At 27.1% G+C, this 14,159-nt stretch overlaps 1 protein-coding gene across 14 annotated transcripts in view; it reads right to left on the reverse strand.

Annotated features, from left to right (window-relative positions):
• LOC107451863 (uncharacterized) overlaps positions 1-14,159 on the reverse strand; it is a 114,748-nt gene that overhangs the window by 38,836 nt on the left and 61,753 nt on the right. For 10 of the 14 annotated variants that reach the window (XM_087150743.1, XM_087150742.1, XM_087150739.1 and 7 more), the window contains one exon: positions 855-1,072. The exons of 2 other annotated variants lie outside the window; for them this stretch is intronic. In XM_087150743.1, coding sequence (XP_087006869.1) covers positions 855-1,072 — 218 coding nt within the window. Of the gene's footprint in view, positions 1-854; positions 1,073-13,568; positions 13,706-14,159 lie in introns of those variants that run through there. 2 more of the 14 variants (XM_087150748.1, XM_087150747.1) reach the window with 2 other exon arrangements.

Raw genomic sequence — 14,159 nt, forward strand, 5'->3', positions numbered from 1 at the left:
AAGTTTAAGTTGTAAGGCATAGAGATTTTTACATAATTTTAAACTGTTTTATATTAAATGCCGAAATACAAAATTTAAAAGCTATCAGCTAAATACTTTTCTTAAGAACTACTCTACCAATTTTGAAATCATTTGTAACTTATATATAATTCATAGCTGCCAAGATGGATAAAAATTTTACCAAATAATATACATTTCATGATAATTGTTGCACAATGAACTAAATATTTTACACATAGGGATTTTTATAGTTACCAAAATAGATAAACTGCAATATTTTCCAGTTATGGTTGACATTAAACATACCTGATATGTTATGTATTATGTTTACTCATAATTTCGAATATTAATAGGTATTTAATTCATCAAAGATAGTTAAAAGATTTTTTAATTAGTTTAAGAAGAGAGATTTGAATGAAAATAAATTGAACATTCTTGAACAAAAAAAGTTTTTAACCGATTTCTATAAATGAGGTTCACTTCTTTATTTATTAGTAGTATTTATTTAAATATTCAAGTAATTATTTGTACAAAAATTCCATTTCAATAGGGATTTTTTTAAGGAAACTTACTATATTTTAGGGAATTTTCTAAAATATACAAAAACCTGGAGAATTTTTATTAAACCTGGCAAAATCCAGTAGAGTTGGCAGCTATGTATAATTAATTGAACATTTCAAAAATGTAAAATACTGAAAAAGATACCACTATAAAAGGCAGTCAAGTGTCAAAGTAGTTGAAAAAGAATCAGGTATATTTTGAAAAATAATAGGCATAATTGAAAAAAATATAAGAATAAGATACATTTTGTAATTTAATTTTAAAAAAAAATGTATCTCTGAAGGACAACTTACTGTCTCCAAGCTTGCTGAATGATAACAGTTGATTTCTCAATAGACATTCCTTTGCTAGAATTATTATTTCTATTATGCTGGATGCAAACCCAGGATTTCTTACGTCTTGAATCTCATGCAGTCCTTTCAAACATCTTATGTTCTCACTCTGCAGAGAAGAATATTTTTCTGAAATTTCTTTGCTTTTAGAACCAATCAGTCTGTTGAAAAGGGGAAGTCTGAAGGAAAAACCGGAGTAAATAGGCAGAATACAACAAAGACAGGCACTCATAGTTAATATCATACCTGCCAACATTGGAGAAATAAAATAATGGAGATTTTACTAGCGATATATTTTAGGCTACAAGTAAAGTTTTGAAACATCATGCAAGTCAAAAAGAGAAATTCAAAATTGGAAATAATATAAGCACTTACATTTAGGGAAGTAAAAACTATGTCTATGAATCTAAAGAAGATTTTTTAAAATTATTATTTATAATGGCTTAAACTATTTTTAAATCGTTGTTAAACAGCTGACCCAATTTTGGGTTTAAGGCTACTAATGTTGCACTCCATAGACTTGTAGTTTTGAACCCAATCCAGAGTACAAGGGAACTCCTGGATCAATCAAGTATTGGGAGAAATTTGCCTTCAAGGCGGATTCTTTGATGGAACTTACCCGCATTTGCGTAACATAGAGAGGAAAATCATGAAAACGTCCCACGGTTAGCCCTGACCTTGAGGAGTACTTAAACTATTAACACTAAACATATTGCAGTACTGGCAATAGCACTATCAGTTGAGTATTTTTGCCATCAGCAGATATTTTATGGATTTTGTTTTAGAAATTTCAGCAACAAATACAGAGAAATTTGAGAATACACAGGTAAACAGGAGATAGTCGCAAAATACAGGAGTCTTCGTTAAAAAACAAGAGATTTGGCGGGTGTGTAATATTATAAGAGTAAGCAAGCATGTTTGACTACTACACTACAACTTGATTCGAATTGCAATTTTAAATATTTTTAGTTGAAATTACTAAGAGTATTACATAAACATTCATTTATATATAGAGATAATTTCTTTTTCTAATGATATTAATTATAAGGATCAGACCATAGCTGATGAAATTTAAAATAACTTTTATGTTTGGAAAAATGAGTACTTACATAATATTTACTCGTTTAATCACAAAACTAGGAATCTAGGAACATTCTTTCAAAATAGAAGAACATGGAAACATTTGGAGGAAACCAGTTCAATGTTACAAAAGTCGTATTTTAACGCAAAATGCAGATATTTTAAGTTAGCTTTGCCACTATCTTAAATTTACAGAAGAAGTCAGAGTAGTGCAAAACTTAAATTTTGCTATCTAGACAAAGGAGGTATTGTTTCTGATGAATTCATTCACGTTAAATCGAAGAAAAAAAAATAGAATCCCAATCAATAAAACTAAAAGTTTAGAAGTTGATGTGGTATAATGAAAAAACAATGCAAATTTAGACTTATAAATATTTAAGCATTTGACATTGCTGCCTGAGCAAGTGAGGTATTGTCTGGTATATTATACTTACTTTAAATTGAACATGATCAAAAGAAAATAAATAATTAAAATAGTTGTTCTAAATCCAAACCAAGTTGCTAGAGTTAGACCAAAATTTGAAGATATTCAAAAAGTCAATGATGAAAAAAATAAAAAATAAAAAAAAAATTCTCAAAAGAAACCCAAACAGTCCAAAATGTGTTCAGCAGAAGACAAGAGTTTTAAAGGCTTAAAGCTTTGATTTACACTTTTTAACGCATAACAGTCTAGAGAAGTGGTTTTGAAAATCAAAAAAAAAAAAAAAAAAAAAAAAAAAAAAAAAACAAATGTAGATTTTAAAATTTAGAATAAAAATTACAATTTCACCTATTTGTGAGTTCAAAATTGCTATTTAAACATGTGAGATATTATATTCTGCATATTGTTTTATTCTGAATGTGATTAAAAAAAAGAGCCAAGAATACAAAACTGGAAGTTTTACCAGTAAAAACTTCTAAATTACTATTTAAATAAAAAAAAATTCAGGTATTGCTATCAAATACACTGTTGAATTCTGAATGTTTCATAGTGTGGAAGTTATAAGGGTTTTTATGTGCAAATAGGTTTAACTAATATTTAAACCTTTTATGCATGATAACCCTTATAACTACTAAATTGTTTATCCTATTCATTTAGGTTTTGATTCAATTCGATTTGGCATAAAAAAAAATTATTAAGCCGTTCTTAATTTGCTAGATAATGTTTAAGTTCCCTCCACACCTTCCAGCTTACATATTATGCAACTTTTTATGAATTATTAAGATAATATTTCTTTATAATAAAATTTTTTTTTGATGTTTGGTTTATGCTATATTTTTTTCAGCAATCTTTACAGTACTGTGATCATTTTAAGTACTCAAAGAGCTTTTCTTTTGTGTTTTTTCAAATGCACAAATTTTTCAAAATTATTATCAGCATCATTAAATTTTCCCATATGTCAAGATAGGAACGTGCCACTGTCAAGATAGGAACACAAATCTCCAGTTAGCATTTTAAGTAATATAATCATGTAGTACATAGCTATTTTACAATACATAGACACTATAACAGCTGCAGATACATTTTTTAAAAGCTGCAGCTGTTTGAAAACAAAAGTTAAAAGAGTGCACAGGCACTTGAACTTTACTGAGCACCATGTATATATACTGTATTAAGTTATTGCTTTATGTAGTAACTCCTCTGATTTTGATACACTTCAATTAAACATATGTAACATACATGAAAAAATAAAAACAACAAGTCATTTAAATGGTTTTATAATATTTGACATAAATCATTATGGAATAAAAACTATCCACTTAAGTTAGTGCTTGAATACGGATATTTAAATTTAGAAGTGTAACAAAAAGTTTTTCTAATAAAAATGTAGGATTAGTCAATGTTCAAACAAACTTTAAGAGAAAAAAAAAAGAAAAGAAAACTTGGTGGCTCTGCTCACAAATCCTCATAATTGCACCACATTCGTTTCTTTTAAAGGTCATTCTTTTTTGCAAAATAAGCTTATTTTAAGAGTAAAATACACAGTTATTATAATTTTATATTGGAACGTTTTCTTAATATTTTATTTATAATAATATTAATGGTTATCTTGACTTGAAAATAATAGACTGCACCCGAGAAAAAATAAATTTAAACATAGGAAAACAGAATATGTGATACAATAGAGGCTTTGTAGTGGGCCAAGGACAAATTAAAGAAAAAATACGGAGATTTTTTGAAACAGCAGACAAATGGCAGACTAATTTTAAAAGAGACACACAGTAAACTAAAAAACATATAATTTGCTCGACTTAAATGAATTAAAGTTTTTCAAAAAATAACAATAAAATACACTATTTCTATATTCCAAATTATTTAAAAACAGAAAGTACACAGCAGTAGCTTTTATATTTCAACACACTTTATTAATGGAACATAGGACAAATTTTAAACGTTTGAGATCAAATATGAACAACTCTATAATGAAAATATTAGAAAAATCCAAGTTTTTATCAGATAAAAATAAAACATTTAATTTTTAAGCATTATATAATGCATATATGCAAACAATATTTTTGAGAGGAACTTATTTTAAATCATACAAATTCACTAACTTAAAATTTGCTCATTTTTTAATAAAATGATGTATTGTTAAATATCAAAACATTAGAATATTCTATTTTTTATAAAATTTATTCAAGTAAATAGAAGTAATTAGTTTAGTGGTAGTTAATAGAAGTAGTTTTAATACAAAAGTAAAAAGATGTAATTATTTTAATAGTGGATGAAACCTGAGCAGAACATTGGGGGGGGGGCAACTTAAAGGGTATAGTTAAAAAAAATTTATTCAACATTTTCATAAATTTAAGTTTCAATCTCATGTTTTTCTAAAGCAAACTACATAAGACTATTAAACAAAAGCTTACAAGAATGTGATGATGCAAATTTTAATTGAATAAATGGTTTTCATGAATAAAATTTTTTTTTATATGTATGATATACATTTTGTAGGATGGATAATAAGAAAAGAAAGTTACTTTGATATTCAAGGCATTACTTAGTTACTATATTAAATTTAACTAATTTTATTTGTAATTAAAGCATTTTAATTCTTTTTCTTGTACCAAGAAATTTAGGATATCAAAATTGTACTATGTTAAAAGAAATTAAGCAGAGTTTGAAATTAAGATTCTACTTGTCCATTTTCCAAGCATTGAGAGAATATTACTAAAGATTTTAGGAGACAAATAATATTTTAATTCCTTAGCTTTAATTAAAATTTTTCAAATAAAGATTTAAGCACTAGCAAGCTTATCAATAATTACAATCACAGTAAATAAATAAATAGTCAAAATGATTTCAAGGCAGTAGAATAAAAAATAATTCAATATTTATACTACTTAAACTAAGATTTGAAGTTTCCCCGTAATTTGGCTTTTATAAACACATTTATTTAAACGTAGTAGATAAAACGTGCGTAGCTAGATTTTTCAACAAAAAACAAGCACCTTTTAAGTACTTTTCAAGCACTCAAAAAATATCTTTAATCACTTTCTATAAAAAGATCATCATTATGATTTGTGCAGTAATAAAAATTATTTTTTTCTATTTTTAAAGTTTTTAATTTATAAACAAAAAATCAATACAATTAATAAAAAAATTAAAAACTTTATATAATCATGATAAAATAAATCTTTCTTTAAAAGAAAGACCATTAAGCACCTTTTACAAACCCTGAATAAAAAAAGCACTTTTAAGGGCATTTAAAAACTGTAAATTAAAAATAAGCACCTTTAAGCACTTTTTAAAAATGCTATTTACCCTGTCTTAGGTTACAAATAACATTTCTCACTAAAGAATATTGAAGTTTAATTGCAGTATCATTTCTTTTATGATATATAAGTTTCACTTGATCTTAAAAACTCTATGTGTTACTTTTTTGAGGGTAATTCCTGTCCCTCCAGCTTTCTTTCAGTAAATTGCAAGTGAGTAAAAAAAAATTAATTTGTACAAACTATAATAACTTATTTTTATACACTATATCAAGAGTTTAATTTTAAAAAAAAATTGCTTTACAACTAATAGGAAAAACTATTGTTTTTTAATTACTGTGCCAATCTAAAATATACTTAAAAGGGAAATTTATAACTGAATAAGGGATTTTAATTTTTTAATTATTTAAAAAACTTTTAATGTGTTTAATATGTTTTAATTTAATGTAATTACATATGTTGTTTCTATTTCGTCAGATTTCAAACAACATTAAAATAAGAATGATATAGTTTAACAATAAGAACATAGTCAGTAAATATAATACAAAATTTTAAAATAAAAAGAACAAGTTAAAATAATTTATCTAAACATGCTTAAATAACTTATGAATACACTTTGTTTTGTGTCCCACAGATAGTTTTGATTTAAAACAAAATTTGTTAAAAAAAATGATGAGCTGAAAAAAAAAACATATTTTCTCAAAACTTAATGTATTTTTGTTTTCATAATTTTTATCTGAAGTTTGCTTAACATATTCTTTTTCTTTCTTTTTGCACCAAAAAAATTTAGAATATTTTAATTATTAATATTTTATTATTATATACATAATAAAAAGATATTTGGTTCCTTTAAAAAAGGAAAAAAACTTAATACACAAAGCAAAAGTTAGCAATTTCAATTTTAGTTACTTGTTGATGCTTGTTAACTGTAGAGTAAACTGTCGATTAACCACAGAATTGAGTGGCCCACAAAGTGCGGATCAGCAAACTCGTGCATAATACACAAAACACTTAAAAATGACACACATCATCAATTTCTTTTTAACATAAAAAATAAGTCCTTAAAGGTTCACTGGTTGTATAGGCATAAAATATACTAAAATTAAATAACTACTTTTCAATGAAATATCAATTAAAATATTTTCTATGTTATTTTAAAATATTATTTATTTATAAGAAAAAAGGTAATTACTTTCTTAATGCGTTTTTAAAGTATTTATGTGAGGAAACAGTAATTACATTTTCCAAAGAAATGGCAATTTAAAACTGTAACTAAATTCTTGTTTTAAAAGTTTCTACATTGCTAGACATTGATTTGTATAATTTAATCTATAATTTTAATTTAAAAAATATCAACATTAAGTTAATTATGAGCTGAATTCCTAATTGACTGAGAATGACTTTTAGATTCAGATAATGTTCAATAAAATGTTAAGGAAGAACCCAAATTAATTTGTAAAATATTAAAACATTTGCAAAAGTAAACCAGCACAAAATTGTGTGCTTTAATGATCAATTGATTCTATATAATCAATTGAAAAATTGTTTTGTACCAGATTATAGTGAATATTGAGCATGATATTAAGGAGAACTGAATAAAGTTCAGCAACAAGTAAATGGTATATGAAGCTTTTGTATGTAATAATACAGTACAATTTTACAAAAGTAATTGAATGGATTTTGAAAAGAAAATTATTGAAGTGTACTTAAAAAGGAGGTTACTCAAGTTAATCTGTACATCACCTAGGTTATCTGTGGAACAATTGATTTCTAAAGTGTATATGTAATACAGAAATTTACAAATTTCATATTATTTAGAACTTACTGCAGAGGTATTCAAAGCATTTTTTATTCTCTCCCAGGTTGTTTCATTATTACTCAAGTTGATCAAGGTTTAACAGCAGTTGAATTATTGCAAGAAGAAACACAGTGAAGATGAGTCCTACAAGTAATTAATATTATGATAAGTAACACAAATATAACACAATTAAAAAATGACATTATTTGCAGTGCTCACATCCCTCTCTAAAATGTATTTAAGACATATAAAAAAATTAAAAAAAACTTTTCCAAATGTTTTTTCCTTTTTTAAATAAGAGTAAAAACCTACCAGTTATTTAAAATTTAACTAAAATTTACTGTAAACCTAGAGAATAAGAAACTTTAGATAAATGCAAAACTTTACAGCTGTATAGGAGAAATTTCTTTCTTCTTCAAATATTGAAGTGTTGTCAATATAAAAAGAACATTCTTAGTGAAGAGAAAAAAGGAATATCAAATCTAAAATCATTATCAGAGTTCGATTCTGTAATGTTCTTATTTTAAGAATCTTGTGAAAATTACTTACATAAAAAATAACTGTTCTTTATTAATTAAAATACCATTTTTTTTTAAAAATAAATTAGGAAGAATATATAGAATATATTTCAAATTAAGAAATATCAAATTAATAACCACTTTAGAACCTAAAGGAAAAATAAAAGTATTCAATACGCATGTCAGCAATTCCAGCTTCTAAGTTAATTCTTGTTAAATAATTTTAGAAACAAGTTAGAAAAAATATTCCACTTGGTTCAAAGATTGATTATAAACAAATTATTGCAAAACAATGGAAATGTACAAGAATCAAACAAATAAGTTTACTTAAAATAAAAATTTTCAACATCTACAGAATAAATAAATTTTCAAAATAAAATTAAAAGCTTTTATTTACACAAACCGTAAGAAATTAAAAAAAAGAAATCTAAATAATAAAAGAAAACAAAAAAAAGTAATGCAAATATAGTAGTATTAAATTATTTATCCAGAAGTACAGTGAACTCTCACTTATGCAACGGTGTAAGGGGCCAAGAGAAAAAGGCGCATAAGTGAAAAGCTTCAAAATTCTAAAACGCAATGTAAATTGCAATGACAATATGAATAAATATGTTTCTAAAGATTAAATGTTAATATTTATACTGCTTTGGTATTTACTATAATTATACAAAGAAAAAATTTAACATACCTTAAGACAATTTATTTCCTTACAAAATAATCTTAATACATGTTTGTATTTGTTTTTGCCGACGTATTTCAAAAACAGTTTCCTCCAGTTCATACAAATGGGATAAGGGAGAGTTTCAGAAGCAAAATTAAATTGTAAATAGTCACGAATAGTGTCTAAAGCTTCCAATACTGTTGTGTGATTTGGAGGAACTTTATCATCCTCGTCAGTATCATCCACCACGTTCTCATCGTCCACAAGTTAAGGTTAGATATAAATGAACACTTCTTCACAAAAATTTTGAGTTTTAGGGAGGGGGTGAAACATCACATGATAAATTTATAAGAAAAGTACTTGACGTCATAATATGCTGCACAATAAGTTGTTCGATTACTAATGTCACTAAACAGATCACCTCCTTTTATTTACTTATAATGCCCATCTGACTGCAAGTAAGTGATCGCGATCTCTTTCATCTTTCATATTCCAGGTGTCTTTTTTTTCTTTCTAGAAAACAGCATGGGAGTAAAACTAATCTCTGGACAAGAGGAATGGTCATTTTCTAAAAGATGAATGGGCTTTCATTGCTGTTAGTGTAACAGATAAGACACCCTATTCAAAATTCTAGAAAGAATGTCTTTCCAGAAACCGCAAAAATGAAAAGGTCACAGGGGGAAGCAAATTCAATAGGATCTAACAACATATATTTCTTTTCATCTGTAACAAGGATTGCTTATTTCCTTCATTTTTAATTTAAAACACTTTTTTTAAAAAAAGAACAAATATTTAAAGAATTAAAAAATTAAAATGTTAGCCTAAAATTTCGGCACATAATTGAAAAATTGACTTTTAGAGCGACGCATAAACGAAGGATGTTTATCATTATTTTCCTATCTAATGTACTGGGACCTATAAAAATCGTTGTATAAATGAAAAAGGTGCATAAAAGAGGTGGTGCATAAGTGAGAGGTCACTGTATTAAGACAAAAGAAATATTTAAAAAATAAAACTGCCAAAATCTAAACATATTTAAATTAGACAATATATAAATAGATCTTTATAATAAAAACCCTTCTTAAATTTGCAAAAAACTATGATGGTTCAAGAATATATTTTTAAGAAATATTAAAAATTACACAGTTTGCAAGCAGTTCTTTAGACCATTTTATAAAATACTGAAGAAAATTAATCAAGTTACTTTAGAAATATATCTCATGCAGAAATAATTTATTTTGTACTCTAATTATTTGAATCACTAAAATTATTAATTCAGTTTTTATAATTAGAGTGGGATGTATATATTCAATTGTATAAAATCTTGCTTTATAACAGATATTTTTTTAACTTTTGAATGAATTCCAACAAAGTTTTTTCTTAAATATGGAATTATGAATACAATAAAAGCTATAAAGAGTATGGCATAAAGAGAAATCTGCTATTACGACAATTTTTAAGTCATCGTCAAAATAGTGATATTAAATGTACAAGAATTATACATTTATAAGGAGTTGAAAATGTCTAGCATTCAATTATTGCGAAAGAAGTTTTATCAATAAAAAAAAGTGAAAAATAAATATCAATACACCTTATAAAATAAACATGCGTAAGAAATTACCAGCCAAAATTAATTTCCACTTTAAGAAAGAATAAGTCTTCTAATGCACATTACATATATACACACACACACATGCAATATATGTATATATATATATATATATATATATATATATATATAGATGGATGACAAAATAATACGAACACCTGTGAAAAAGAGTGATTTATTTCACACCTGCAGTACAACCGCGCCACCTGCAACAGAAGTCTGCCACCTAGTGAGCGTGAAGAGGAAGCTATCAGTCTCTCAACATTAGTCACCTGTGTTGCATGAGTTTATCTAACTAGCTTTTATAAGGTGAAATGTCTGACCTGTCAGAATTCCAAAGAGGGAGGATTGTTGGGGCGCGTTTAAGTGGAGCATCGGTGACAGAAACAGCAAACCTTTTGGGGTTTGCAAGAAGTACTGTATCAGCCGTTATGACAGCATACATGAAAGAGGGTAAGACGAAGTCTTCAAAGCAAAACAGTGGCTGAAAGTCAAAGCTTGATGATAGGGATAGACGTGTCTTGCAGCGCGTAGTAGCTCGAAAACACAAGCAGTCATTATCCGAGAAAACATCAGACATGAGCAGTCATCTTCAGGATCCCGTTTCAACAAGAACTGTTCAAAGAGAACTTCATGCAGCGAACATTTATGGTAGAGTGGCAATTCGTAAACTCTTGGTGACAGCAACCAATGCTTTCAAGCGCCGTCAGTGGTGTAGAGGTCACAAAGGCTGGTCCCCACAGCAGTATCAGCAGGTAATATGGTCCGATGAATCATCCTTCACCTTATTTCAGACCACCGGACGCGTTTATGTCTGGAGATCACCCAAAGAAGCATTTGATCCTGAATGCCTCTTACCAACTGTGAAACATGGAGGTGGCTCCATTATGGTTTGGGGTGCGATATCTTGGCGTGGTCTTTGGCCACTAGTACGTCTGCATGGGAGAATCAAATCTAATGACTATATAAGCGTTCTAGCGGATCATGTTCATCCTTTTGTACAGACTGTATTCCCTGGAGAGCGACCGATTTTTCAAGACGATAACGCCCCAACCCACACCGCTAGGTGCGTTCAAACATGGTGCGAAGAGCATGACAATGAAGTTGAGCATCTTGCCTGGCCCCCTCAGTCTCCGGACTTAAATTTTATTGAACATTTGTGGCAATATTTGGAGTTTAAACTTCGTTCCCAATTCCCACCTCCATCAAATCTTTTGGAATTAGAGGCCGCTTTGCAAGAGGAATGGCTTAATATTCCTTTAAACGTTGTCCATTATCTTCATGCATTGATCCCACGTCGTATTAAATCTGTAATTCAGTCAAAGGGTGGTCCAACTCCCTATTAATAAAGATTTTCTGATATTTCATAGGTGTTCGTATTATTTTGTCACCCATCTGTATATATATATGCATTTAAAAAAATCATTAATTTTTGAATGGCATTCAGAAGCTATTTTCCCTAATTGTCTAATATTTATGCAACCATCTATTGAAAATGCAAAAAGTTAAAATGCAAAAAATTATAATGATAAAAAATACCAATGACAAGCTTGGTTACATAAATGTGCGTAAGAGTACAGGTTAGCATAAGGAGAAAAAAAAAGAGGCTAACACTGGGGAGCTATTTTCTCTTGTGTGTTATGTGTTCATTCATTTGATCATTTCTCATCAAATTTATTAGTAGAGATAAACACAGAAATTATGAATTTAGTTATCACAGCCCCCACCCCACTTTACATTGCTGTCAGAGAATCAAATGTATTTCAAGTTCAATTTTGGAAGTTCTCTCATGAACTACTTTTCATTGTTTACTGCAATTGCAGCAGTGCCAATAATTTTCTTCATGTATATAGTTTATTTATTTTATTAATTTCTATTTAATAAATGTATAATAAAAACGAAACAGTCCGATTCATATTATATACAAAACACATAGTTTTTTACTTAATTTGCTAACAGGAATGAAATGGAGATCATCGGCTAGAAAGTAAAACTGGTAAAGTTTGGTACCATTAAAGCTCACTTAGTATCGGAAACTCTAGGACAACTGGTTCTAAGGCAATTCAACCAATCACATAATTAACTTATTAATTTAAATTTATCAACATTGAAATGGATAAAACAAAACTGAATGAGTTTCTTATATACATAATTTTCTTAATAACTTTCATTAATTTAAAAATTAATTTCTTTTTTATTACATATTTATTATGTTTAATCCATTTTTTCATTAGTAAATATTTCTGATAAAAATATTTAAAAAATATAGTAAAAAATACTAACTTTTTAAATAATGTATAAATTTTCACACTTAAAATAATACAAAATGCAGCAAGAATATTTCATTACACATGCTTTTAATTCATAACTAATAAACAGAGGGAAATATACATGTGATTTACATAGATGTGTTTTTTTAAAGTTAATTAATTGTAGTTCAGAAAAGTTCATTAGTTTTCTTTTTTTTTAATTATATTATCATTGAAAAAGTGACTGAGTACTTTGAAACATTTCGAAAATGCATTTTTGAAATTACAAAATATTTACAATTGTGAATTTAGATATTTTTTTGCCAATAGCGATACCTCTAAATATCTTCAATGAAATCGAATATATATAGAGATTATGATATATAGATTTGTTTAAAAATGTTTCTTGTGTTTTGAAAAATCAATTTATATCTTTTCACACAAAATATCTACATATAAGTATAATTTAAGGAGTTTACTTCTGCTGGTTTTATCACTTTTTTTTTACAAAATTTAAAAACAAATCTTTTCACAAGGCACAATATATGAAATAAAAGGAAACATTTAGGAGTAACTAGGGGATTTACCTTGTTATTTCAAAGTAAACCAAAAATGAGTTTAAAATCCAGACCACATTGAAATTCTAACAGCACTAAGATTTTATATGCACTACATACATGCAGACAATTTTTTCTTAGAAAGAAAAAACAAAAAATTTGCTTAGTCTAATAAAGTGGTATTTTAAATCTGTTGCTTCAAAAATGTATCTGAATAAATAAAATGATTAAATAAAAATCACAGTTAAAACCTTTACTAAAACTTAACTGAATGAAAATTTAACGTAGAATTTGTATTAATATATAAAATAAAAATAAAAGTTGCAAAAATGTAAAAGTTTTTGATATTGTTAAAAAAAAATTCACAAATTTGTAAGACTTGAATATTTCCTATGAGCAAAAAAGATTTCCCCAAAATTTAGGAATCCTCCAATCTTTTCATGAAAACTGGCAGCTATGTAGTTAAATTTTTTTTCTTCTTTTTTTTTTACCTGGAGTTATTACAAAACATACAATGACTATTACCATACCTACGTACATGGATATCAGAATAGGATTTCTGTTTTTTCCATTCGGCCATTCCTTAGCTGTAAGTGATGGAGTAGGTGCAGCAGTGTCAGGAACAAATCTTCTTGAAATTGCTCAGGCTAATTAAAATTAAGTTTTGAATATAATATATAAAACTTATACTTTTAAATATAATATATAAAGTAAATATATAAAACCAGTTACGATATATTTTTGATGTTTAATGAATAAAATCAAGAAATATCATCAAGACAAGCGATAATTACTATAAGACATCATGACATGAATACATCGCCTGGCAAAAGGTAAAACAGTAACTAGAATCAAAAAAGGAATTCTCTGTTCTAAAGTAGAACTTAAGAGAATTTCCAAGGGTAGTTACGAAGCTAGTTGTAAATATGTTGATTACAATATCTGTTATTCTTTTGTGTTTATCATTTCCCACATGAACGAATAAGGTATAAATATCAAAGTTTTGTCATATGAAAAAAAGGAAATACTGTCAAACCTCATTAATCCGAAATCACTTAGGGTGAAATATCGCTTTACATGAAATATATGTTTGGTCCCATG

The sequence above is a fragment of the Parasteatoda tepidariorum genome, chromosome 9, assembly GCF_982258835.1.
Source record: "Parasteatoda tepidariorum strain Cologne lab strain chromosome 9, Ptep-v5.0, whole genome shotgun sequence".
Classification (NCBI taxonomy): Eukaryota; Metazoa; Arthropoda; class Arachnida; order Araneae; family Theridiidae; genus Parasteatoda; species Parasteatoda tepidariorum.